We start from the raw sequence: 26,453 nt of genomic DNA, 5'->3' as shown, positions 1-26,453 counted from the left end.
GTTAACTAGGCTTTGTTCTGTTATCTGTTTTCACCCCTTCAAGCCCCTGCCCCTCCACTCTGCCTATGCTGTAGGAATTTGACACCCCCTCCTCCCCCCCTGCAGATGCCTTAAGACAAGAGGCCCCCAGCCCGGGGCTGTCTCAGCCCGGGCTGACAAACACTCCGGGGGAGGGAGGGGGTCTGAAGCCCTTTGAGCCTGCCACTGTTTTGAACATGCGAAAAGGGGAAACAAGGGAACCCTACTCACAGCAGAACCAGGGCAAAGTGTATATCCAAAGACCAATGGTTCCTGTGGCATACGAATTTATAGAATATACAATACTCAACGGCTTAAATAAGCAATATTCACTTGTAGCAGAGAAGGGTTTGGCAGAGAAAGAAGCACACATATGCAAAATTTATAAGAAAGACTTCTTATATTTCAACTCATGAAAAGTGTCCATATTTACAACAGCAACACATATACAAAAAGTTATATGTACAGTGTAAAGTGCAGTGCGTCCCAAGTGATTTCGTGAACAAAAACAAAACAAACACAAATAATAAATGATCTATACAGTTTTGCGTTATGGGTATTAACACAGGGAAATGACCAAGCAATATGATACAATAATTGCTAGCAGTGACTATATGAAATCACAAATCACTGTGCTAAATGGGTTCCTTCCCTATAGCGTCGACGGCGTTTCGACCTGCTTGATGGAGGTCTCGTCAGGACTAAACAGTGAGGGACATCTAGGGAAAAGGTGAGAGTGGTTGTTAATATGTGTGGTTGCTGTGCTCTATAGTATTGTGTGGACTTAAAAATGGGGAATATAATACCTCGTAGTGTCTCGACTTAACGCAACCCATGCGTGATAAAATGAATTAAATCGGACTTACAGTGTACCCAGCCGGGCACTGTTGAGAAAAAAGATAGAACATATGTTAAGACTCACGAACGCTGTGGGACAACGTTACAATTGGGCCAGTAATGGTATAGAAAAACCACTTACCACTGTGGTTGCTCGTGGTAATGGAGTCTGGTGGCACTCAGGTTGCAGTTGGAGAGGCAGGGTAATACCTGGTAACAAAGGGCCATATGGTGAGAATGATGTTATAACGCGAGAGAGGGTGGTGTGGGACAGGGTGTCTCAGAGCTTACCTGCTCTTCGGACGCGGAATCGCTCGATCGCACTTTCCCGGTCGGCTGTTTGGTAAACAGTGGAGTTCCGGGTTTAGTGCGTCAGTGCGTCTATAACGTGACATGTGCGCGCGCATCTAGAGGGGCGGGAGTAGTGCTAGCGTGTCATTATTGTAAACTAGCGTTTTTACATGGGAGGCGGGTGCGCAAGATCGTGTGCTATGTACCAATTCCCAAGGCAAATCGCCACGCACTGGTAATGAAGTATGCCTTTATGTGAGTATTAGGATGTTGTATCGTAAATGCACAACCTATGTCAACCTAGGAATCATAGATTAACACTCCATTTAACTTCTCTATATACAAATTTTAGTCAGTATCTAAAACAGTACTTATCGCTTTTTGGTAAAATTAAGCTACACATAAAGGTTATAAAAGTAATAGTAATATGTGCTACCACATTTACAAGCTGTTTTAAACATGATTAAGCCAGCGTACTATGTAAAGTTCACAATTATACCAATCATATTGATGTACTCGTCACAGAACAATGATTCTCCCATGCATACAGTAAACCACCATACAATACATAGTTCTACCTCATGTTGGTACAGGGAAGTTTGGCTAGAAAGTTTGTCACAGTTAGTTTGTCAAAGTGGAGACAAATCCTCTCCATTCATCAGCAGAATTAAGCCCCTTGTTGATGGAATTAACTCTGTCAATCCAGTGACATTCACGACGTTGTAATATTTGTGAGATGTCACCACCTCTCTCAGGTACAGTAGCAATGTCTATGACTTGCCATTTCAACTGATCTGCAGAGTGATTTTTTTCTTGAAAGTGGCATACCAATGGAGCTGTCAGAACTGCCTTTCGTATGCGGCTTCGATGCTGTCCTATTCTCGCCTTAACCGATTGTTGCGTCTGTCCAATGTAGGGCAGACCACAGGGGCACCAAATGCAGTATACAACATTGCGTGTATTACAATTGGTTCCAGTGACTCTGACTGTCAGCCAGGCCCAAGCAATTTCAACCATCAAGGCCAACCTTTTTTAGACAGAGGAGGGGAGACAAAGAAAACAAGAGTCTGGAACCAATATCCAGGGGAACGTCAAACAAGAAACAAGCATTATCAATGGGGCCCCCAACCTTACTAGATCCCAGACTCAATCTGACAGACAATATGGACACGATACCCATATTTAATTTGTCAAAGCATACACTATCATCCACAGAAATCTCTTTGTTAAGTAAAGGTCTTTCATTTGTCATTACAGAGAGGAGTAACTATTTCAACCTGAAATCTGAGTTGTTCCAGTTTTTCAGGAAAATTCGTCTAAAAATTTTCTTTAAAGATCGCGAAATTAGCAGCTACCAATCTACGACTGGGTTAAAATTGCCATCCACTTTTTATCCAACAAATAGTATGATGCCACCTGAGTTGCTTACTTTTGAGAAATTGATTCTAGAAGGGGTAGATAGACTAAAGAATAGTAAACAATTTATACCTTACAATATTTCTTTGCTAGAACGTCAAGCACTTGAGAATTTGAAAAAGGATACCTCCATAATATTCAAACCAGCCGATAAGGGGGGAGGAATAGTAATACAAGAAAGGACTGATTACGAGGCTGAAGTGAATAAACAAATCTCTGAAGAACGGCATTATAAAAAACTCCACCATAACCCTATAAACGAAATTCGTGAAAAAATTGTGTCTATTACCAAGGAAGGATTGGATCAGGGGTTTCTGACCAAAAAAGAATTTGAATTTTTAAATTCCACTAATCCTAGAACCCCTATCCTCTATACTCTCCCTAAAGTACATAAGAGTACAACACAACCACCTGGAAGACCGATCCTATCAGGATGTGGCTCGATTTTAGAGCCTATTGGTAAATATATTGATTTTTTTATAAGAGACTACGTTCCCCTACAAGCAAGTTATGTTCGTGACACAATGCACATGATAAATTTAATAGAAGACCGAGCGTACAATAGAGATACTGATTGGCTAGCAACTCTAGATATATCAGCAATCTACACTAACATCCCTCAAAAAGAAAGCATTGTATGCATACAAGAACTACTTGACTCTAGACAACGACCATTTGATGTGCCCACTTCCTTTATAATTTCTTTATTGGAAGTAGCACTTCAGAGAAACTATTTTGTCTCTAATGGACAATATTACGAGCAATGTGGGGGCACGAGCATGGGAGCAGTTTTTGCTCCAAATTTGGCAAATATTTACATGAACAAAGTAGAGAATGATCTTGTACTGTGTGAGAAGAATCCTTTCTATGCCAGCATTAATTGCTGGTATAGATATATAGACGACATTTTTTTCATTTGGAGAGGGAATGAAGAGGAGTTTGAGAGTTTTGTTATATATCTGAACACCATCCAAACACATTTGACCTTCACATCTACCATACAGAAAGATACCATCCCATTTCTGGATTTAAACATCCAACATGATGAGAACAAACTATATACATCCCTTCATAGAAAACCTACTGAAAAGAATACTCTATTGTCTTATAAAAGTCAACACCCCAGGGCATTGAGAGATGGATTGCCCTTTGGACAATTCTTGAGGATCCGTCGCAATTGTGCCCGTAGAGAGGATTATCTGAAGGAAGCAGAAATATTGAAAAATAAATTACTCACAAGAGGTTACCCCAACAAAATAGTCAAACAATCGCTCAAACGTGCCTGGTATTGCCCCCGAGAAGAACTTTTGATCACCAGACCAAAAGCCAAAATGGAGAAAATAGTATGCGTAACTACTTTCGGAACTCATACCAACAAAATCCGGAAGAGTATTACGAAAAATTGGGACATTATACAAAGCATTGATCCCTCAATGGAGGTGCCCCTGTTTGCGTACAAAAGAGGGAAAAATTTGAAAGATCACCTAGTCAGATCTTCCAATGAAAAGATCACTAAGACAGGGGGCACATTAGAAACACTTTGGAATCTTCCACCAATTCTAGGCCACCATCCCTGTGGAAATTGTGTGATCTGTCCATTGACAGAAAAGACAAACATCTTCAAATTTGGAAACTTTGAACATACACTCAAGTTCTTTTCCAATTGTAATACACGCAATGTTGTATACTGCATTTGGTGCCCCTGTGGTCTGCCCTACATTGGACAGACGCAACAATCGGTTAAGGCGAGAATAGGACAGCATCGAAGCCACATACGAAAGGCAGTTCTGACAGCTCCATTGGTATGCCACTTTCAAGAAAAAAATCTCTCTGCAGATCAGTTGAAATGGCAAGTCATAGACATTGCTACTGTACCTGAGAGAGGTGGTGACATCTCACAAATATTACAACGTCGTGAATGTCACTGGATTGACAGAGTTAATTCCATCAACAAGGGGCTTAATTCTGCTGATGAATGGAGAGGATTTGTCTCCACTTTGACAAACTAACTGTGACAAACTTTCTAGCCAAACTTCCCTGTACCAACATGAGGTAGAACTATGTATTGTATGGTGGTTTACTGTATGCATGGGAGAATCATTGTTCTGTGACGAGTACATCAATATGATTGGTATAATTGTGAACTTTACATAGTACGCTGGCTTAATCATGTTTAAAACAGCTTGTAAATGTGGTAGCACATATTACTATTACTTTTATAACCTTTATGTGTAGCTTAATTTTACCAAAAAGCGATAAGTACTGTTTTAGATACTGACTAAAATTTGTATATAGAGAAGTTAAATGGAGTGTTAATCTATGATTCCTAGGTTGACATAGGTTGTGCATTTACGATACAACATCCTAATACTCACATAAAGGCATACTTCATTACCAGTGCGTGGCGATTTGCCTTGGGAATTGGTACATAGCACACGATCTTGCGCACCCGCCTCCCATGTAAAAACGCTAGTTTACAATAATGACACGCTAGCACTACTCCCGCCCCTCTAGATGCGCGCGCACATGTCACGTTATAGACGCACTGACGCACTAAACCCGGAACTCCACTGTTTACCAAACAGCCGACCGGGAAAGTGCGATCGAGCGATTCCGCGTCCGAAGAGCAGGTAAGCTCTGAGACACCCTGTCCCACACCACCCTCTCTCGCGTTATAACATCATTCTCACCATATGGCCCTTTGTCACCAGGTATTACCCTGCCTCTTCAACTGCAACCTGAGTGCCACCAGACTCCATTACCACGAGCAACCACAGTGGTAAGTGGTTTTTCTATACCATTACTGGCCCAATTGTAACGTTGTCCCACAGCGTTCGTGAGTCTTAACATATGTTCTATCTTTTTTCTCAACAGTGCCCGGCTGGGTACACTGTAAGTCCGATTTAATTCATTTTATCACGCATGGGTTGCGTTAAGTCGAGACACTACGAGGTATTATATTCCCCATTTTTAAGTCCACACAATACTATAGAGCACAGCAACCACACATATTAACAACCACTCTCACCTTTTCCCTAGATGTCCCTCACTGTTTAGTCCTGACGAGACCTCCATCAAGCAGGTCGAAACGCCGTCGACGCTATAGGGAAGGAACCCATTTAGCACAGTGATTTGTGATTTCATATAGTCACTGCTAGCAATTATTGTATCATATTGCTTGGTCATTTCCCTGTGTTAATACCCATAACGCAAAACTGTATAGATCATTTATTATTTGTGTTTGTTTTGTTTTTGTTCACGAAATCACTTGGGACGCACTGCACTTTACACTGTACATATAACTTTTTGTATATGTGTTGCTGTTGTAAATATGGACACTTTTCATGAGTTGAAATATAAGAAGTCTTTCTTATAAATTTTGCATATGTGTGCTTCTTTCTCTGCCAAACCCTTCTCTGCTACAAGTGAATATTGCTTATTTAAGCCGTTAACTGTTTTGAACATGCCATAAATAATAGTGGCAAATGCACGCACCAATTATTTATCTGACATGTGGAAAGGGGGTAATGGCAAATAAATAACCATGCCGGCTGCATCCTATGACAATTACAGGGGCAGCTGCTGCCAAATTTGTATTATTGTGCCAGCAGCCTTCACCTGCCGCAAAGGTTGATGAAAGCGAGAGATTCCCACCGTTGACAAATCATTTGATAAATGCCCGGATAGTTTTCCTGATAAGCTATTTGACTCATTATTTTTTTACATTTTTTTTATTGAGATTATAAAAGTCATTCCATTTAGAGAAAGTACTTTTAGGCAAAAGAAACGTTTGTATTTTGTTTCTAATTAATGACTTCACTGTAGTCAGTAATCTGTATGAAAGATCTGTAATAGACCTACAAGCCGTGTAGGTTGCCTTACGCTGCCATTATTGTGCTTTAAATATTGCCAACTGAGCCACTCTTTCTGTTATCAGCCTCAGAAGGTTGAAAGTCAGAGTCAACAATGTATTTTTTTTTCAGCAATGTATTTAAACTTCTTGACCCCTCTGGTTACTTAGAGATCTTGTTCTCAGGTACATTAACCCAATGAGATGATGCTTTGTCACACTCTGAACAATTCCATGTTTTTACTCTAAATTATCGTTGTAACACAAGTACAAAGACAGTGTAATATGCTGTCAATGTAATCCTGTTTCAGCAGGCATATCACTTCTGGAAGCATGAATGCAGTGTTGTGAGGAATAGCCTTGAAATCCAAAAATACAGTTCCATCACACAGACGAATGGGCAGTACAACCTGAGAAGAAGGGGTTCATTTTGTGTAGTAAAATGAAGTCTTGTTGCATAAAAGAGTTTGAAGGCGCTGCCAGCCTCCGGGGACAGGAGATGTACATGCATATGGTATGCACATCTCCTGTACACTCGTGCCTTCTCTTGTCTCCCTTCGGGACAGAAAGCAGCAACAATAGAGTCTCATAGCTTCATGTTGCTAAATAACTCAAAAACAAAGATATCTGTGTTTGTTGTAGGAAAAATGGCCAAAAAAATGCCGCAAAATTGCCGTTAAATTTCCATATTTGTGCCGCTAAATTTCCTTTTTTGTGCCGCTAAATTTGCTAATCCATGCCGCTATATCCTGGGGGGTCTGACTAAGAAAGTGGTATAAGAACCACGTCACGAACAATGGTAAGGCCTAGGGCCTTGGGAATCGCTGGAGCTACACTGGACTAACAGTAGTTAGGGAGCAGGAGGCCCACGGGATGCGTGTGCAGTGTCTAAAGTCACACGGGTGCTCCCATAGAAGTCAATGGGTGCGTAAAGTTACAAAGTTAAAGTTTTGGGAGTCTTCTGACTGTACTAGAACTTAACCACTTGAAACTAGGACACTAGGAGTGTAGACCTTCACAGGAGCACCGTAGTACTCGCATTACCTAACCCACAGGAAGCGGGTGCATAGGTCCCAAAGTGTGTCGGGTTTCGTCGTGGAGATCTATGGAGCTTTGGAAAAAAGAAGCTGCAGGCGACCAGAAGAGAAGAGTCCGGGTGGATCCAAGGGTGGATCGAAGATGTAGAATACCTGAAAGCAGAGGGGACAGAGTCTGGGTCACTAGCCAGTGACCAGGAAGGAACCAGGAAGGAACCAGGCGATGTCGGGATGCGATCAGGTCTGGCAAGGAAATTATACATCCAGTTCAAAATTGGGACCTAACCACTTTTTGCCTTTTCTAATAAATGGTCAAAAGTCTTATCCCTCGGTTGCCCTGCCTATAGTTGTGAGGGAGAATCTGAGCCTCATGCTTTTTTTGTGTCCTGGCTATAAATCACCCAGACAGCGTTTTTTATCCGACTATGCAGGAACGTAGGGTTTATGCACTGTGAGGAGGCATTTAGAGTCCTGAAGCATGATACCCACACACCCATTGCTTTTGTTGTATCCCAAATTTTAACCTCAATGTGGCGTAGTTGCGGGACGTTCCTAAATTCCCCACTGTGATCTTAAAAGTCTACACTGTACATGTATTTTTTTATTTTTTTATCCAATTTTGTAACCCTTTTTAATATTTTAATGTCAAGTCTATTAATGAATCGAGATCCTACCTAGATATATTTTTTGTCCAGCTGTTTATGGCCCATGAAGCTTCTACATGTGTGAAAATTTGAGAAATTGATGTACGTAAACAGCGTTCATTATTCCATTTTCCCGCTCCTCTCCCTGTAAGCACCATGAATAGCATAAAATATTGACCGCATCACTCTGCCAGTAAAGGCCCGTACCCATATATACATGGCAGCCATTTTTAGGCACCCTGGCCTTTTTTTGCCTGCTCATTACAATCACCGGCTTCCCTTCTGCACGTATCTGCTCCCCCCCCCTCCCTCACATGCATAGACTATGAAACCCTCTCCCTCTGCGCGACCATGCCCTGAAAGGCAACCCTCCTGCTTGACCCACGCAAACCCCCCCATTCCCTCTTGAAGAGGCATCCTTCGCCTTAGCTGACATAGCCCTCCCCAGCTGCACCTGACTGCCCCCGCTCTCTCACGTATAAGTCATAAGACCTCTCTCTCTCTCTGTGCGACTCTGTCCCTGTGCACACCCTGGCTCCCCCTCCCTTCTCCCTCACACGGGCAAGTCATAAACCTTCTTCTTCTGCAAGACCCTGTCCTTGGGAGTCACGGCCGCGCCTGACCAGCACCTCCTTTCCTTTCATGAATAACCCCTCTGTTAGTAAACCCTCCCTCCGCGATTGACTGTCCACACATGTCTGAGGTCATCGCCTAAGCCAGGGGATACTGTTTACTGCTTATTGTATGGAATCACTCCTCTTCAAAGGACCCACTATTGATCCTGGCCACCCCACCCCCTGGGTTATGATCAGGGGCACACATCCTAAAAATTGGCGGAACACTCAGCTGCGTGATTACCCTCCCCTCTTATCAGCAGGTCAAGGGTCCCTATTGTGAGCATATGTGGGGTAGGATTGACACGAGGATCATGGGGATGTCTTTTCCGTGTTTCACAATGTCGCGATTGTAATGCTAAGTGTTTTGTAAGGTATAAAAGACGATGTTTCAGCTCACTTGTTAGAGCACCTCCCGAAAGACACTGTGTTTCGTGTCCGAAATGACAGGCTCTCCTCATGAGTAATAAATCCTGTTCTTATGACTCCGGCTTCCAGCGCCCGTCTCTTTATTTGGTAACTATTCAGAATGGGAACTAAGAGGCGTCTTGCGCCAGCCATCCGGGCATCGATACTAGTATGGACTCACATTTTACAATTGGCGTCCCAACGCGGGGTCCATCAGTGACATGAGGTCCAGTAAGAGAGATCCAGACGATGAGGTGAATATCTAAATGATCGGAGTATACCTGCCTTGAGAGGGCCCTCGTCCGGCTGCCGATTAAATGAACTTCACCGATTCTGAACGGACCTCTCTCGAGTGACCTACTGTCCTGACTGGAATCCCACAGGAATGCTGCATAGAGTAAGAGAACGATCGGGCGCTGGAAGGGGAAGACGAAGAACTATCCGCATGGTCCGGTCCGGGTAAGATTAAGTAGGGTGTTTTTACGCCTGATTGGTAGGGTGGTTCTATCCACCTGATTGATTGATTGATTGTATTGGAATCGGTATTTGAATACTGATATTGTTGTTATTGGTTCATTTAGCTTTGGATGCTACTTGAAATATTGGTTCTCTTCTTGAGAACGAGACATTCTCTGTTTGCAAACAGCGGTGAATAGGAACGTTCGCCCCTCTTTGCAGATAGAGAAGGGTAGGTAATGCAGACGTTTGTCCCCGTTGTAATCCGTCATGCCTACTTTTCTCCCCACTGATTGTTTGAAATCGATTAATAATCGATTGTTGCTCTTTGAGATCTTCCCTGTCTACAAACAGAGACGAATAGAAATATTCTGTCTTCCTTTATGGATAGCGAAGGGCAGGTAATGCAGACGTTTGTCCCCGTTGTAATCCGTCATGCCTGTTTTTCTCCCCACTGATTGATTGGTTGCCTGGACATTGTTGTTCCAGGAATTGTTTCGTTTGAGGTATTTTCTATTTGCAAACAACGTGGAATAGAAATATTCTGTCTAGTCTTTGCAAGTAGTAAAGGGTAGGTTATGCCCCTTTGTGAATTCGTCAGTCCTACCCACTCCCCACTGATTGTTTATTTGGGGGGTAGCTCGCATGGTCCGTCCAGGAGGCTACCCTTATGGAGGACATATGCTCCCCACTCATGGGCCATTTAGTGGAAGTAGACCATCTGGTCCGTCCAGGAGGCTACCCTAGTAAGTGGAAGTACATCATTTGGTCTGTCCAGGATGATACCCTAATGAAGGAATATATGTTCCCCTTTTGATCGATAATCTAGTTCCACCCCGGACCATTTATTGGAGGTAACTCGTCTGGTCCGTCCAGGAGTACCCCTAATGAAAAGGACACATAAAAATATGAAGTGATCACCGTACCCTATTAACAAGAAACTTTAGCTCGAAACACGCTAAGGAAAAGAAGAATAAAAATAAAAAGAAATCAGGCTAAGTCAGTAACCCCCTGATGAGCTTTTGACTTCACTAAAAATAAGTAACATAAGAAACAGTTCGTAATAAGAAATATAAAATGGCGAAAAATTTGACAGCAAGACAGCCACGAGGTAGCTAGGCTCCATTGCCTACTCCTGCTCCAAACATGTCTGCCTCATTGCCCACCACGCCCAAATAACGGTCACATGAAATAGATACAAATCAATAGGTACCTACCCCCATTCCGGAAACTCCCGAAGTGCAACAGGTCCGCGGTTACGCCCATCCGGAGGGCGAGGCCTCGAGGCATGCGGGGCTCGCCTGGCCGCAGTCGGAAGGGGAGGCTGTGGGGCGGACGGCCCAGAAAACCGTGATGGCCTCTCCTTCTCCCCTCTTCTGCTGCCCTGCAGGCCACGGGGGGGGGCTGTCTTGCCTCAGCCACCGACCACCCCCCCCCTCTCTCTCTCTTGCCTGATCCGGCCCACATCGAAGGCCGAAGCCAAGGCGAGGACGGCGGCGATTACAGGTAGTCCCGCCACATGTCGACGCCTGGACAATTGCAGGTAGTCCCGCCACATGTCGACGCCTGGACAATTGCAAGTAGTCCCGCCACATGTCAACCCCTGGATAGTTTCAGGTAGTCCCGCCACATGTCAAGGGGGGGGATGTTTTGCCTCAGCCACCGACCCCCCCCCCATCTTCAATAGCCGGCACGGCCAATACCGAAGCGGCGGAGCCGAGGATCGGCGCAGGGTCGCTGGAAGGGGGAGGCGGCGCGAACGAGCCTCCCCCACCTCCCTCCAGGTGGAGGCTTCCAGCGACACCCCAACGCTCTTGCTTAAAGAGGGTCCACATCGAAAAGCAGTCTTTTGCCCGGGACGGGCACACGCCCCATGCCTTCTCTCCTCAACTTTGAAGATTCTATGAGAGCCGGGGGGGCCCCCCGACCCCTCCGCATGGGCGCCCCCGTCCCCCTCACTGGGACCCGCGACATCGACGCACTCCTGCCGGCGCCAGCCTCAGTTTGGAAATGGCTAAAACGCAGCCAAGGTACAGACTTGTTCAGTTCCGGTGGAACACCAGAATGACCCGGTAGGAAAATTGTTGCCGCCCTCCCCACTCTTTGACTGATGGTCCATATTGTTAGACTGTTACCACATTGCGAAAAACTTTTTGAACTACCAACGGAAGGTTTTGGTCCAACCACGAGTCATTGGAGACATTCTGACTATACTGGAACCTGCCTGACCTCGCCCAAAATGGCGCCGATACACAAAACGAAACTTTCAAACTCCCTGTTCACCCGGATTGCTCGAATATTGATGCTCTGAGATATGTATGCATTTTTGGACAATGGAAGTCGATAAGATGGATAGTGATTATGTGCGTAGAGAAGAAAGCAATGTAAGACAGATATTGATCATGTGTTTGGACAATGAATTGATTTAGGGTGGGTACTAATTATGATTGGGAACAATGCATTGGTATAATTTAGGCACTGAATGAGCATTTGGATAATGAATTAATGAATTAATTGAAAAACTGAATTCTTGATATGCATCATGCTTGCTCTGTAGGAAAGTTCGATATGATTTTATTGCACTGCCGCACTTTATGCAATGAACTGCCACCAACTTCGTTCTTCTTATGTACAGTTCCTATCTGCTCCGTGGCCGGTCCACTGGGTTGTAGGCCTGTATTTATACACCAGCACTTTTTTTATTAAAAGTATTTTGAAAAAGAAAGCATAATTGTAGCGGTTGCATTAATGAGTTTTGAATGTATTACTACTGTGAGCAACGAGAAAGTATGATGAAGGCTGAAGGTTAAAAAGGACCCGATATTTAGCAGCTACATTATGTGTCACAGACAGCCGGAAAAGTGCTTTAGACGCCCTTAAAATGACACCACAGAAATGCCACCTGACCGCCACCCTTGCACACAACCAAAAGGGGTCGCAACCAAGTAACTCATGTAGATACGCAGATCGTCAATGATTATCTATCTGACATTACTGGTCCCTCTGGGCTCAAACGCCGAGATGGTAAAGAAATGCACTACGGGGAGATAGGTCGAGTATGTGGTAGGTAAAAACTTTTTTCGGATTACTGCATGCTGATGTGGTTTGAATGCTGCACCCCCCCACCCCTTCTTTCTCCTCCCTTCTGCAGGTCGCGTCGGAACGTCGGCTGAAGTATGGGAGAACGATGATCGAACCACCGACGAAAGGGGAAGAAGGGAATATGAGCATAGTCCTTATGACGATAAGTTTTTAAAAAGACGTAGACTTAAACATGACTGTTCCTCCTTAGAACATAGCGACTGGGAGGATGGACTGACATAGAGACTTGACGGGTACTGTATGACGAAAATTGACTCGAAATAACACGTTAGATAATGTAACTAGACGTTTGACTAGGTAGGGAAAGGACAAAAGAAAAGTGCACGGGTAAGGGTTACCAAGGCACCGTCCGTCTGGGAAGTTAGAAATGTTGCTGATGTTCAAAATGTACTGCCCCCTTCTCACACTCTTATAGATCTAGCCAAGCTGTCCGACTATTCTCCCGATCAATACTTGCCGTTGCCTCAGCCTGAAGAACTTCCCACCAAAGGAAGAAACTGGAAAATGGTTTAAGATCCAACCATGGGTAAAAAGCACGACCAGGTTAATTTCTGATCGACTAACCGAGGTGTAAGTATTGGCAATTGAGAACGCTCGAAGAGATAACAAGCGAGAGGGAAAAGGAGGGAAAAGGAGGGAAAGGTAAAAAGAGCTAAGCACGTAGGTAAATAGGATAGTAAAGATAAGTAGGATATAAAAAAAATAGATCTTGTTGGCCAACTATTGTTTTCTGTTTTGTTGTGAATGTCTTATATATGTAATACATGTACTGTCTTCATTCATCTGAGTTTGTGTGTGTGTACTGTAGGGGTTTATGTTCTCTCTTTGTTTGCATCTCTCCGTTACCTGACCCCCTGCTGTTCTGTGTTGTGAACGCACTAAATGACTGTAGGAGAGTAGGGTCTGCTATCCTATGGTCACCCCAATTTTTGCTTTTTGCTTCACTGGTTTTCGACTTACTGAGGCTGTGGGCCTGCTAATCAGACCCCCAGCCTGCTGTTCTCTCTCTAAATTTATAATACATGTGCTATAGGTACATACCACAATTGGAAATGGACTCCTTGTCAGCCCCTGTACCATGCACTATAGGTGCTCAGGGCATAGGTGCCACCAAGGCCTACCAGGGGCTGAAGCATAGCTTTTGCCACCCCTGGCTGGTTCTTAAATTGACACAACTGGCTGATCACTCAGCTGGGGCAAGTGGGTGTAATCACCCCTTGCTTAGATATAGTATACCTATATCTAAACCTATATCTGGACACATATATAGCCTGTGAGCCACTCCTATGGAAGGCCTCATCAATCCTGGAGGCAGAGTGCGTGGTTTTATGTGAGATGGAGCTCTGGCATGAGCTGAGCCTGTCTGCAGCTGTCGGGAACAACTCCCTAAGCTGATCCGGGATAATGCCATACCATATACTCTTAAGCGCCTTATAATCCTCGCGGTTATATAGCAACTTTGGTTTGGCTTTATCAAAACATGTCGTGTAAGGTGTCATACGAATTGGAATACTACCCCCTCGCCAGTTCTGGCGACGGGGGTAGCATTCCACCCTTCTAGAGGGATAAGACATGTTACTTTACTGAAACGCGGTTGATTAAAAATGAGCCTCAGATCCACAAAATGGATGCCCCTGCCACAGACACGGGTCTGGCCTCCTGCTGCTGACCGAAACTCAGCATATGGTGGCCTGGACAAAGGGTTTCCTGTCGCAGGGCGGTGTCAAACCACCCCAGACAGGAGATAGTGGATTGTAGTAGGGAGGTTTCAAAGAAACCAGACACTGCCTGGGGAGCACAAGGCTGCCCCTTGCATAATCCGGCCAAACCGGTTCTGGGGCCTCCCAGCCCCTGTCCCAGCGCGGCCAGGATCAAAGGAAAGGGGTGTAACCACCCCCTTCCTGGGTCCCACCCATAGGAGGGGACCTAGCAGGATGTCCAACCCCCCAGATTCGAATAAGAGGGGGAGCAGTGCCAATGCAACTCAGATCATCCTGAAGAAACATAAGAAACGTTTTCTGGACCCTTCGACTTTCTACACGACGTGAGAAGACTGAAGAATCTCCCTTGTGGTCAAGGAGTGACCACCCTGTGCAAACAGGTACCATCCAGCCCTCGACCCTTGCTTTGTTGCAGTCCCCGCCGGGACTCAAGCGACAGAGATCGACGAGATCAAGCTTGCCTGCCTTCTCCCTGCCCGATCCACAGTCCCTGCAGAGCTGAGACCCGTGGAGGCGACCGGAAGTGTGGGGCACGCCATCTTGAAAAGGCCACGAGACGCTGACCGTGCAGCCCACGAGTGACCCTCAAAGCTGTACACCGGGGTTTGAGAAGCCCCAGCCCCGAGCTCCACTTGCATCAAAGCTCACCCCTCCACACTCGACGAGTGCTGCGTGGGGCCCTTCTGCTTGTGTTGGCTCGACGCGTTGGCCCGGTCACTTGCCAGCTGGCTTGTGGCCCCTGTGCCGACGAAAACTGAAATACGACTTGCTTTTCTGGTTGCTCCAGATCTGCACCAGCTCCTGTGAAAAGGAGCCCCCACTCTGACCCTCCTGGTTCGAGTGATAAGCGATCTCCCGGTTCCGCGTGGATTGCTTTTGCCAAGTGCTGTTTGCAGCAATTTTGAAGCCGACGGTGCTGACGGCGAGAGCCTACGTGGGACAGATCGTGACCTGCTCCTGGACGTCGCAGATGCCCCAGAGCCCACGTGACAGCAGAGAGAAGCCTATCGACAACCGCCTGATTGCGCCCGACATTGCCTGGTTCCGTCCTGGTTCCACCCTGGTCACTGCTGAGTGACCCAGACTCTGTCCCCTCTGCTTTCAGGTACTTTTCTACTTCGATCCACCCTTGGATCACACCGGACACTTCTGCTTCACAGCGCCTGCAGCTGCAACAGCTTCAAGCACCAAGAACCTGCGTGACAGAACCCGACGCCACTTCGACCCTGTGCACCCACGGCCTGTGGGTGAGGTAACTTTGCAACGCCGGTGTTCTTACACTGGTACACACCTCTAGGGTCTGTGTCTAAAGTTTTGTTCCTCTAGGTTCAGCGAAAGTATCTTTTAATTCACTTTATCCAACTTTTACGCACCATTGACTTTACATTGGTGCGAGCCGCACTTTCCGTGCTGCACCCGTCTCCTGTGGGCTACTCCCGACTTCAGCATTGCTAGTCCTGACTGCTCCCAGCGAATCTCTAGGCCCTAGGCCTAACCATTGTTCGATAAGTGTTCCTTATACCACTTTTTTAGTATATGGTCTGAGTGGCCACCCGCCCTCATCCATAATTGTGCAACTTTATATGTTTTACTGTGCTTTTGATTTAACGCTTGTGCCCCTTTCCTCATAAAGAGTACTGGGGAGTAATTTAGAAATAAATACATATATTTTTACAATATATACTTGTGTGGTGTCCTTTCATTTGATTACAGGATTGTATGTGGTAAAACAGCTCGCTTAACACGACCTCTTAAGTTAAGCCTTTAAGGCTGCTTAGTCCATGCTACCACTAGGATAGCTTGTCTAACAAGGTTGACTTACAACCTGACATCTTTGGGGTTTGTTTGGACTGATACCCAGTGGTTCCAGAATTGGAAACACTACATATCAGGCCAACTTCTCACATTGGTGTGCAGCGGTGCGGATTTGAGCTTGCTGTTTGTTTTACCATTGCAATCTTTATCAAATTGAAAGATCACATCAAGTACCTCTAGGTACATATAAATCAAAAGCTTAGCATATTAAGTTCTACTGAACTTAGTAGTTGTAGATTAAAGGGATTAGCACACCCTGACTACAACTCACTAGCAAGGTACAGTAGGAAAACACTTAGTGTTCGTAAGTGCATCACTTACACCTCACTAGCAGTCATGTCTGATACAGATAGAGCCTCAGGCTCTGCTCCTGTAGTAGTTGATCCTATAGGGACAACATCCAGATATGACAACCTTAGCCACAAAGACCTGAGTGCCTTGTGCACAGCCAGGGGGCTAAAAAAGGGCAGAGGCCCTACCATTCCTTCCCTAGTAGCACTCCTAGAAAAGGATGACTTAGATAAGGTGAGTCAGGCTCCCTTAGAAACAGGTGAAGGGATAAACTCCCCTGAGAATGAGGATCTTCCTGAAGATGAAGTAGTAGAGGAGGAGGAAGAGGAAGACTCAGATTTACAAGAACCTGAAGATCAGGATCAGAGGGGAAACCAGGTGCAGGTTGCCAGGCTTAACCAGGCCAACCTGGACCTACATGAGAATGGAGAGGGCCAGCACCACTCCAGATCTCATAACCAAATTCTCCCAGGTAACAGGAGGGTGAGATCTCAATCAAGGGACTCTCACCTTTCTAGTGCCTCAAGAGAATCTCAGAGAGGGATGACTTCCTCCCAGAGAAAAGAGCATAGGGCCAGGATGAGGGCTGTCCAACTCCAAATAGAAAGGGAAGAGGTAGCCTTGGCTCAAGCTAAACTTGCTTTAGCAAGAGAAAGAAAATTGTGTGGCTTAGATGCCACTGGTGGCAGCAAAGTTCCTAAAGAAAAAGACAGGGCCTATGACAATAGAAACCTGACAAAAATTGTGCCCCCCTACAAGGAAGGGGATGATATCCACAAATGGATGACTGCTCTTGAGAGGGCCTGCATGGTACAGCAGGTCCCTGAGGACCAGTGGGCAGCAATTTTATGGTACTCCTTTTCTGAGAAAGGGAGGGACAGGCTCCTCACTGTTAGACCTGAGGATGCCAAAAACTACTCTGTTCTGAAGAGTGCTCTTATTGAAGGGTTTGGCCTAACCACTGAGCAATACAGGTTGTTGTTCAGAGATACCCAAAAAGCACAGACTCAGGACTGGACTGATTTTGTAGATTGTGCCACTAAGGCTCTGGAGGGTTGGCTGCAGGGAAGTAACGTTTCAGACTATACAGGATTGTACAATCTTATGATGAGAGAGCAGATCCTTAATAACTGTCAGAACCAGCTGTTGCATCAATACCTTGTGGACTCTGATTTGACCTCTCCCCAAGAATTGGGAAAGAAGGCAGACAAATGGGTCAGAACAAGGATTAAGCAGAAAAACCAGAACCAAGGTGACCAGAAGAAAACAGACCATAAGGGTGGGAATCAGAAAGATAAAGAAAAGGACCAGAAGTCTTCAGGCCCCCAAACTAGCAATAAGGAGGGGGGTTCCCAAAATGGAAACAAGAAAAAGAAGAATGATGGCCCAAAGAAACCTTGGTGTAATACCTGCAAATCAGTTTCACACTGGGGCAGTGAATGCACTAAGAAAAATCCAGTCCCCACCACTGCAGCTCCTAAAGCACCTGCACCCCCTAGTACAGTTAGCAGTGGTGGTACACAGCCAAAGGGTTTAGTAGGGTTGACCCTGGGTACTGAGGTGGAATCTGGCCTAGTCAGAATCCCCACACAGGCAGTTCTCCTATATGATGTGGACTTATCATTGACCACTGCAGTAAGCCCCAGTAACCTGGGCAAATATAGGCAGACTCCCTTAATCAATGAGAAACTGGCTCAGGCCTACAGGGACACTTGTGCCAGTGTCACTATGGTGACACCTGACTTTGTGGACCCTGGTCAGATTGTACTAGGTGAAAGTTACCTAGTGACCAATGCAAGCAACTCCACTACTTCACATAGTGTGGCTGTTGTGAACTTCTCCTGGGGAGGGGTAGATGGCCTAAAGAAAGTTGTTGTGAGTGCAGAACTCCCAGTAGACTGTCTGTTAGGCAATGATCTTGAAAGCTCAGTTTGGTCAGAAGTGGAGTACAGGACTCATGCAGAAATGCTAGGGATTTCAGCTCATGTCCTTGCAGTGACAAGGTCTCAGGCTAAGAAGTGCCTTCCTGAACCAGTGGTGGATCTTGAAACAATAGACCAACCACAACCCAAGAGAAGGAGCAAGAGGGTTAAGGCTGTGCCTTCCCACTTGCCCCAGGTTGAGGATCAAGTTTCACAGGAAACTGATTCTGCAGTCCAAGAGGAGACTGTCTCAGATGAGCTTGAACCTGAACAGGTTGAGTTTCTGGGGACAGGGGGACCCTCAAGGGCAGACCTGGGGCAGGCTCAATTAGATTGCCCTTCACTTGAACCCCTCAGACAGCAAGCTGCTGCTGAGGCTGCAGGGAATGCTCAAGGTACCCATAAGGTGTATTGGGACGAAGGACTCCTTTATTCAGAGGCTAGAGACCCCAAGCCTGGCACAACCAGGAGGTTGGTCATACCTTTGAAGTTTAGGGGCTTCCTTCTTACCTTGGCCCATGATATTCCCCTTGCAGGACACTTAGGCCAGAATAAGACTTGGGACAGGCTTGTTCCACACTTTCACTGGCCTCACATGTCAGAAAATGTCAAGGAGTTTTGTCGCTCCTGTGTCACTTGCCAAGCCAGTGGTAAGTCAGGTGGCACAACAAAGGCCCCCCTGATACCACTACCTGTGGTGGGGGTACCCTTTGAAAGAGTTGGAATAGACATTGTGGGTCCCATGGATCCTCAAACAGCATCTGGGCACAGATTTATACTGGTGGTAGTGTATCATGCCACCAGGTACCCAGAGGCAATTCCCCTGAGGACCACCACAGCTCCTGTGGTGGCAAAAGCCCTTATTGCAGTTTTCTCAAGAGTGGGCTTTCCAAAGGAGGTTCTTTCAGACAGAGGTACCAACTTCATGTCTGGATACTTAAAAGCAATGTGGAAAGAGTGTGGAGTAAACTACAAGTTTACCACACCCTACCATCCACAGTGCAATGGGCTTGTGGAAAGATTCAACAAGACCCTAAAGGGAATGATAAAAGGTTTACCAGAGAAGCTTAGGCGGAAATGGGACATCCTTTTACCCTGCTTGCTCTTTGCTTACAGAGAGGTCCCACAGAAGGGGGTTGGCTACAGCCCTTTTGAACTTTTGTTTGGCCACCCTGTGAGGGGTCCATTGAGTTTGGTGAAGGAAGGATGGGAGTTACCTCTCAAAAAGCCTAAACTAGACATTGTGGACTATGTACTTGGTCTCCGCTCCAGGATGGCTGAATACATGGAGAGAGCATCCAAAAACCTTGAGGCCAGTCAAGAATTACAGAAAGCTTGGCATGACCAAAAGGCTGTTCTGGTTGAGTTCCAGCCAGGGCAGAAGGTGTGGGTGTTGGACCCAGTGGGGCCAGCAGCTCTCCAGGACAAATGGACTGGACCCTACCCTATCATTGAAAAGAAGGGAGAAGTCACCTACATGGTTGACTTTGGCACCCCTAGGAGCCCCCACAGGGTGCTCCATGTAAACAGATTGAAAGCATTTGTTGACAGGGAGGACATGAGTCTCCTCATGGCCACAGATGGGGAACAGGAGGAAGAGAGTGACCCTCTCCCAGAACTGCTTTCCCAGAACCCTGATGATGGTTCAGTTGATGGAGTAGCCTTGGCAGGCAGCCTCACTGAGCAGCAACAGGTGGACTGCAGACAGGTGTTGCAGGCCCACAGACATATGTTTTCTCTCACACCCAGCCAGACTAATTGGTGCACCCATGAGGTGGACACTGGTGACAGTCTGCCTGTGAAGAATAAGATCTACAGGCAACCTGACCATGTCAGGGATTGTATAAAGGCTGAGGTGCAAAAGATGTTGGAGCTTGGAGTGATTGAGCCATCAGAGAGCCCATGGGCTAGCCCAGTGGTCCTTGTGCCAAAACCTCATACCAAAGATGGGAAGAGAGAAATGAGGTTTTGTGTGGACTACAGAGGTCTCAATGCTGTCACTAGGACAGATGCTCATCCCATTCCAAGAGCAGATGAGCTCATTGATAAATTGGCTTCTGCCAAGTTTCTGAGCACATTTGATTTGACAGCCGGCTACTGGCAAATCAGACTAGCTGAAGAGTCAAAAGCCAAAACAGCGTTCTCTACCCCTAGTGGACATTATCAATTTGTGGTAATGCCCTTTGGTTTGAAGAATGCACCTGCCACCTTCCAAAGGTTGGTGAATCAAGTCCTTGCTGGGTTGGATGACTTTTGTGCAGCATATCTAGATGATATTGCTGTCTTTAGCTCCACCTGGGAGGATCACCTGATCCACCTGAAGAAGGTTCTGGAGGCCCTGCAAAAGGCAGGCCTGACTATCAAGGCTACTAAGTGCCAGATAGGGCAGAGCAAGGTTGTGTACTTGGGCCACCTAGTAGGTGGGGGTCAAGTTCAACCACTGGAGAGCAAGATCCAGACCATACAGGACTGGGCTCCTCCAACTACCCAGACACAAGTCAGAGCCTTCTTGGGCCTGACTGGGTATTACAGAAAATTTGTAAAGAACTATGGGTCCATTGTGACACCATTGAATGACTTGACATCCAAGAAGATGCCCAAAAAGGTTCAGTGGACAGTTAGCTGTCAAAAGGCATTTGATGACCTGAAGAAGACCATGTGCTCTGCACCTATCCTGAAGAGTCCTGACTACTCCAAACAGTTCATTGTACAGACAGATGCTTCTGAGTTGGGGGTGGGAGCTGTGCTTTCACAACTTAATCAAGATGGTCAAGACCAGCCCATTGCTTTTATTAGCAGAAGGCTGACCCCCAGGGAGAAACGTTGGTCAGCTATTGAGAGGGAGGCCTTTGCTGTGGTTTGGGCCCTGAAGAAGTTGAGGCCATACTTGTTTGGTACTCACTTCCTAATTCAGACAGACCATAAGCCCCTCCTGTGGCTAAATCAGATGAAGGGTGAAAATCCCAAACTGCTCAGGTGGTCCATTTCCCTACAGGGGATGGACTTTACAGTGGAGCACCGCCCAGGGACTGACCATGGTAATGCAGATGGTCTCTCCAGGTACTTCCACTTAGAACATGAAGACTTATCTGGTCAAGGTTAAGTTTAATGTCCCTGCGTTTGGGGGGGGGGTTATGTAGGAGAGTAGGGTCTGCTATCCTATGGTCACCCCAATTTTTGCTTTTTGCTTCACTGGTTTTCGACTTACTGAGGCTGTGGGCCTGCTAATCAGACCCCCAGCCTGCTGTTCTCTCTCTAAATTTATAATACATGTGCTATAGGTACATACCACAATTGGAAATGGACTCCTTGTCAGTCCCTGTACCATGCACTATAGGTGCTCAGGGCATAGGTGCCACCAAGGCCTACCAGGGGCTGAAGCATAGCTTTTGCCACCCCTGGCTGGTTCTTAAATTGACACAACTGTCTGATCACTCAGCTGGGGCAAGTGGGTGTAATCACCCCTTGCTTAGATATAGTATACCTATATCTAAACCTATATCTGGACACATATATAGCCTGTGAGCCACTCCTATGGAAGGCCTCATCAATCCTGGAGGCAGAGTGCGTGGTTTTATGTGAGATGGAGCTCTGGCATGAGCTGAGCCTGTCTGCAGCTGTCGGGAACAACTCCCTAAGCTGATCCGGGATAATGCCATACCATATACTCTTAAGCGCCTTATAATCCTCGCGGTTATATAGCAACTTTGGTTTGGCTTTATCAAAACATGTCGTGTAAGGTGTCATACGAATTGGAATACTACCCCCTCGCCAGTTCTGGCGACGGGGGTAGCATTCCACCCTTCTAGAGGGATAAGACATGTTACTTTACTGAAACGCGGTTGATTAAAAATGAGCCTCAGATCCACAAAATGGATGCCCCTGCCACAGAAACGGGTCTGGCCTCCTGCTGCTGACCGAAACTCAGCATATGGTGGCCTGGACAAAGGGTTTCCTGTCGCAGGGCGGTGTCAAACCACCCCAGACAGGAGATAGTGGATTGTAGTAGGGAGGTTTCAAAGAAACCAGACACTGCCTGGGGAGCACAAGGCTGCCCCTTGCATAATCCGGCCAAACCGGTTCTGGGGCCTCCCAGCCCCTGTCCCAGCTCGGCCAGGATCAAAGGAAAGGGGTGTAACCACCCCCTTCCTGGGTACCACCCATAGGAGGGGACCTAGCAGGATGTCCAACTCCCCGGATTCGAATAAGAGGGGGAGCAGTGCCAATGCAACTCAGATCATCCTGAAGAAACATAAGAAACGAATTCTGGACCCTTTGACTTTCTACACGACGTGAGAAGACTGAAGAATCTCCCTTGTGGTCAAGGAGTGACCACCCTGTGCAAACAGGTACCATCCAGCCCTCGACCCTTGCTTTGTTGCAGTCCCCGCCGGGACTCGAGCGACAGAGATCGACGAGATCAAGCTTGCCTGCCTTCTCCCTGCCCGATCCACAGTCCCTGCAGAGCTGAGACCCGTGGAGGCGCCGGAAGTGTGGGGCACGCCATCTTGAAAAGGCCACGAGACGCTGACCGTGCAGCCCACGAGTGACCCTCGAAGCTGTACACCGGGGTTTGAGAAGCCCCAGCCCCGAGCTCCACTTGCACCAAAGCTCACCCCTCCACACTCGACGAGTGCTGCGTGGGGCCCTTCTGCTTGTGTTGGCTCGACGCGTTGGCCCGGTCACTTGCCAGCTGGCTTGTGGCCCCTGTGCCGATGAAAACTGAAATACGACTTGCTTTTCTGGTTGCTCCAGACCTGCACCAGCTCCTGTGAAAAGGAGCCCCCACTCTGACCCTCCTGGTTCGAGTGATAAGCAATCTCCCGGTTCCGCGTGGATTGCTTTTGCCAAGTGCTGTTTGCTGCAATCTTGAAGCCGACGGTGCTGAAGGCGAGAGCCTACGTGGGACAGATCGTGACCTGCTCCTGGACGTCGCAGATGCCCCAGAGCCCACGTGACAGCGGAGAGAAGCCTATCGACAACCGCCTGATTGCGCCCGACATTGCCTGGTTCCGTCCTGGTTCCACCCTGGTCACTGCTGAGTGACCCAGACTCTGTCCCCTCTGCTTTCAGGTACTTTTCTACTTCGATCCACCCTTGGATCGCACCGGACACTTCTGCTTCACAGCGCCTGCAGCTGCAACAGCTTCAAGCACCAAGAACCTGCGTGACAGAACCCGACGCCACTTCGACCCTGTGCACCCACGGCCTGTGGGTGAGGTAACTTTGCAACGCCGGTGTTCTTACACTGGTACACACCTCTAGGGTCTGTGTCTAAAGTTTTGTTCCTCTAGGTTCAGCGGAAGTATCTTTTAATTCACTTTATCCAACTTTTACGCACCATTGACTTTACATTGGTGCGAGCCGCACTTTCCGTGCTGCACCCGTCTCCTGTGGGCTACTCCCGACTTCAGCATTGCTAGTCCTGACTGCTCCCAGCGAATCTCTAGGCCCTAGGCCTAACCATTGTTCGATAAGTGTTCCTTATACCACTTTTTTAGTATATGGTCTGAGTGGCCACCCGCCCTCATCCATAATTGTGCAACTTTATATGTTTTACTGTGCTTTTGATTTAACGCTTGTGCCCCTTTCCTCATAAAGAGTACTGGGGAGTAATTTAGAAATAAATACATATATTTTTACAATATATACTTGTGTGGTGTCCTTTCATTTGATTACAGGATTGTATGTGGTAAAACAGCTCGCTTAACACGACCTCTTAAGTTAAGCCTTTAAGGCTGCTTAGTCCATGCTACCACTAGGATAGCTTGTCTAACAAGGTTGACTTACAACCTGACATCTTTGGGGTTTGTTTGGACTGATACCCAGTGGTTCCAGAATTGGAAACACTACATATCAGGCCAACTTCTCACAATGACCTATTTTTGTACACGTCTCTCTCCGTCTTTATCTTTCCCCCCCCTTTTTCCTATCTCTCTCTCTCTCTCTCTCTCTCTCTCTCTCTCTCTACATGTCATACGTGTACCAAATGGCTCGTTTAGATTGCGGACGACTCTCACTCTCTATGAGAGTCTCCCTATTTCCTCTTCCTTTTTATGGTAAAAACCGTGCCTCGCTGGCACCAGTCTGATTGGATACTTATTGAACGCGAAGGTGTTCAGCGAAATTGACCGAAACTAAAATGATTGTATCTCGCCATATTACTACCTCTCCTTTCTGCAAAATGAATGAACTCGAATTGGCTGAGAAGGAAAGGACAGGTAAGACGACTAAGGTCCCCCAATCTGGCCTTTATGGGGGAACTGTATGTCAATGGCACCTTATTTTTGTGTTCATCAGAGACGAGCGCCAACGTCTAGGTTTACCCCCAATGCCCAGATTGCCCCACCCCCCCTTTTTTGCACCCAAGCGCGAGCGCCCGAAGCATCCCCGCTCCATTTGATAGACCCCAGCTGCTGTCCCGGATATAAGCATGATGACCATGAGTAACTGTCGTCCATCGAGAAAAAAAACTGTTTTACCTGGCTCTCGATGATAGCGCCCCTGCCCTGTTTGAAAAGGTTAGCCAGCCTTGAAGGGAAATGTTCCGAAATGTTGAATTTGATGAAATGCACAGTTGATGGGAATCTTATTTATCCCCATTTGAGTTATAAATAGACGATGAATACACTTGGCATGAACTCAGTAGGAATACCGACACATGCACTGCTTGGTAGTAGACCTCTGACTGTGACCGATGAACGTATGCGTAGGATTGAGGGAGGAATTCACCTGCATAAATGACTTCTTCTGTCAGTTCTCTAAAAGCTTGTTTTGTACCTATTCAAAGATTTACGATCACCGGAGGAGAAGGGTCGGACGTGACGTACAGCCTAGCTGCAGACCTTGAGACACATGCGACCTCGACCAAAGGTGGAGCCGCAGAGCAACAAGATACGGGACGAGACAGCAATTTCAAACGTGGAAAATGAAAAATGACGGGCTGCCCTGAAGCCCTCCGTCTGCTAACCCACGTGTGCCTGGAGTCTCCGTCCCCCTTCTTTGGGCCCGATTGATGGGCCTGCCTGCTTGTTATCCTTTGCTCCCTTGGTCCCTTTTGTGTGTCACAGGAACTCTGACCCAACTCCTCCTCTCTCCTATAGACTATTTGAACCACACACACCCTCTTTTCCATGTGACTTCACGCCAAAAGGAAGAACGGCATTCAGGTGGGAATAGGGTGTTGCTACGGAAATATAGGTGCCGAACATAAGGCGCCACTAAAGGACTGGTTAGGGAACAGGACTGTGGTCTAACAGCAGAGGACAGACCGCACCTTGCAACGCGAAAGGTTGAATGCGAGCTGGACCTATAGCTCCACCGCCGGTGCTCAACAGCGCCAACTGAAGGATACGGACTAGAGCCTACCAGTGATGGCTCACTGCTAAAAAGACACTGTGACGAAGAGATCTTGTGTATTGAACTGAATTCCGCCCTCAACTACTTGGTCAAAATGTTCATTGGTCACATTTTTAAGTCAGAAACATTTATGCTATGTAGTGCTTTTGAAATGATAGGAACTCGACAAATGCAATTTCCTATGTGCTGCATTCTGCCCATCACATCAACTGTCCATAATTACATGCCAATGTTAATATTGACAAATGCTAATTCTTCAACCACGCCTGTTTACTTGTACCCCCATCAATTACAAAAATGAACTCTGTAATGTAAAAAGGGGCGACTGTGGAAATTTGAGAAATTGATGTACATAAACAGCGTTCATTATTCCATTTTCCCGCTCCTCTCCCTGTAAGCACCACGAATACCGTAAAATATTGACCGCATCACTCTGCCAGTAAAGGCCCGTACCCATATATACATGGCAGCCATTTTTAGGCACCCTGGCCTTTTTTTGCCTGCTCATTACAATCACCGGCTTCCCTTCTGCACGTATCTGCACCCCCCCCCTCCCTCACATGCATAGACTATGAAACCCTCTCCCTCTGCGCGACCCTGCCCTGAAAGGCAACCCTCCTGCTTGACCCACGCAAACCCCCCCATTCCCTCTTGAAGAGGCATCCTTCGCCT

The 26,453-nt window shown here is 46.7% G+C and overlaps 1 protein-coding gene across 1 annotated transcript in view; it reads left to right on the top strand.

Moving 5' to 3' along the window:
- The first annotated feature begins 364 nt into the window (after positions 1-364).
- Positions 365-26,453, top strand: part of LOC147729311 (uncharacterized) — a 41,920-nt gene continuing 15,831 nt past the window's right edge. Inside the window, exons 1-2 of the mRNA XM_086959819.1 lie at positions 365-748; positions 2,453-4,364. Coding sequence (XP_086815945.1) covers positions 591-748; positions 2,453-4,364 — 2,070 coding nt within the window. The 5' untranslated portion in view covers positions 365-590. The remainder of the gene's footprint in view (positions 749-2,452; positions 4,365-26,453) is intronic.

The sequence above is a fragment of the Lissotriton vulgaris genome, chromosome 2_2 (genome assembly GCF_964263255.1).
Source record: "Lissotriton vulgaris chromosome 2_2, aLisVul1.2, whole genome shotgun sequence".
Classification (NCBI taxonomy): domain Eukaryota; kingdom Metazoa; phylum Chordata; class Amphibia; order Caudata; family Salamandridae; genus Lissotriton; species Lissotriton vulgaris.
Note: the sequence above shows the minus strand (reverse complement) of the source record. Positions and strands in the feature narration are given on the sequence as shown.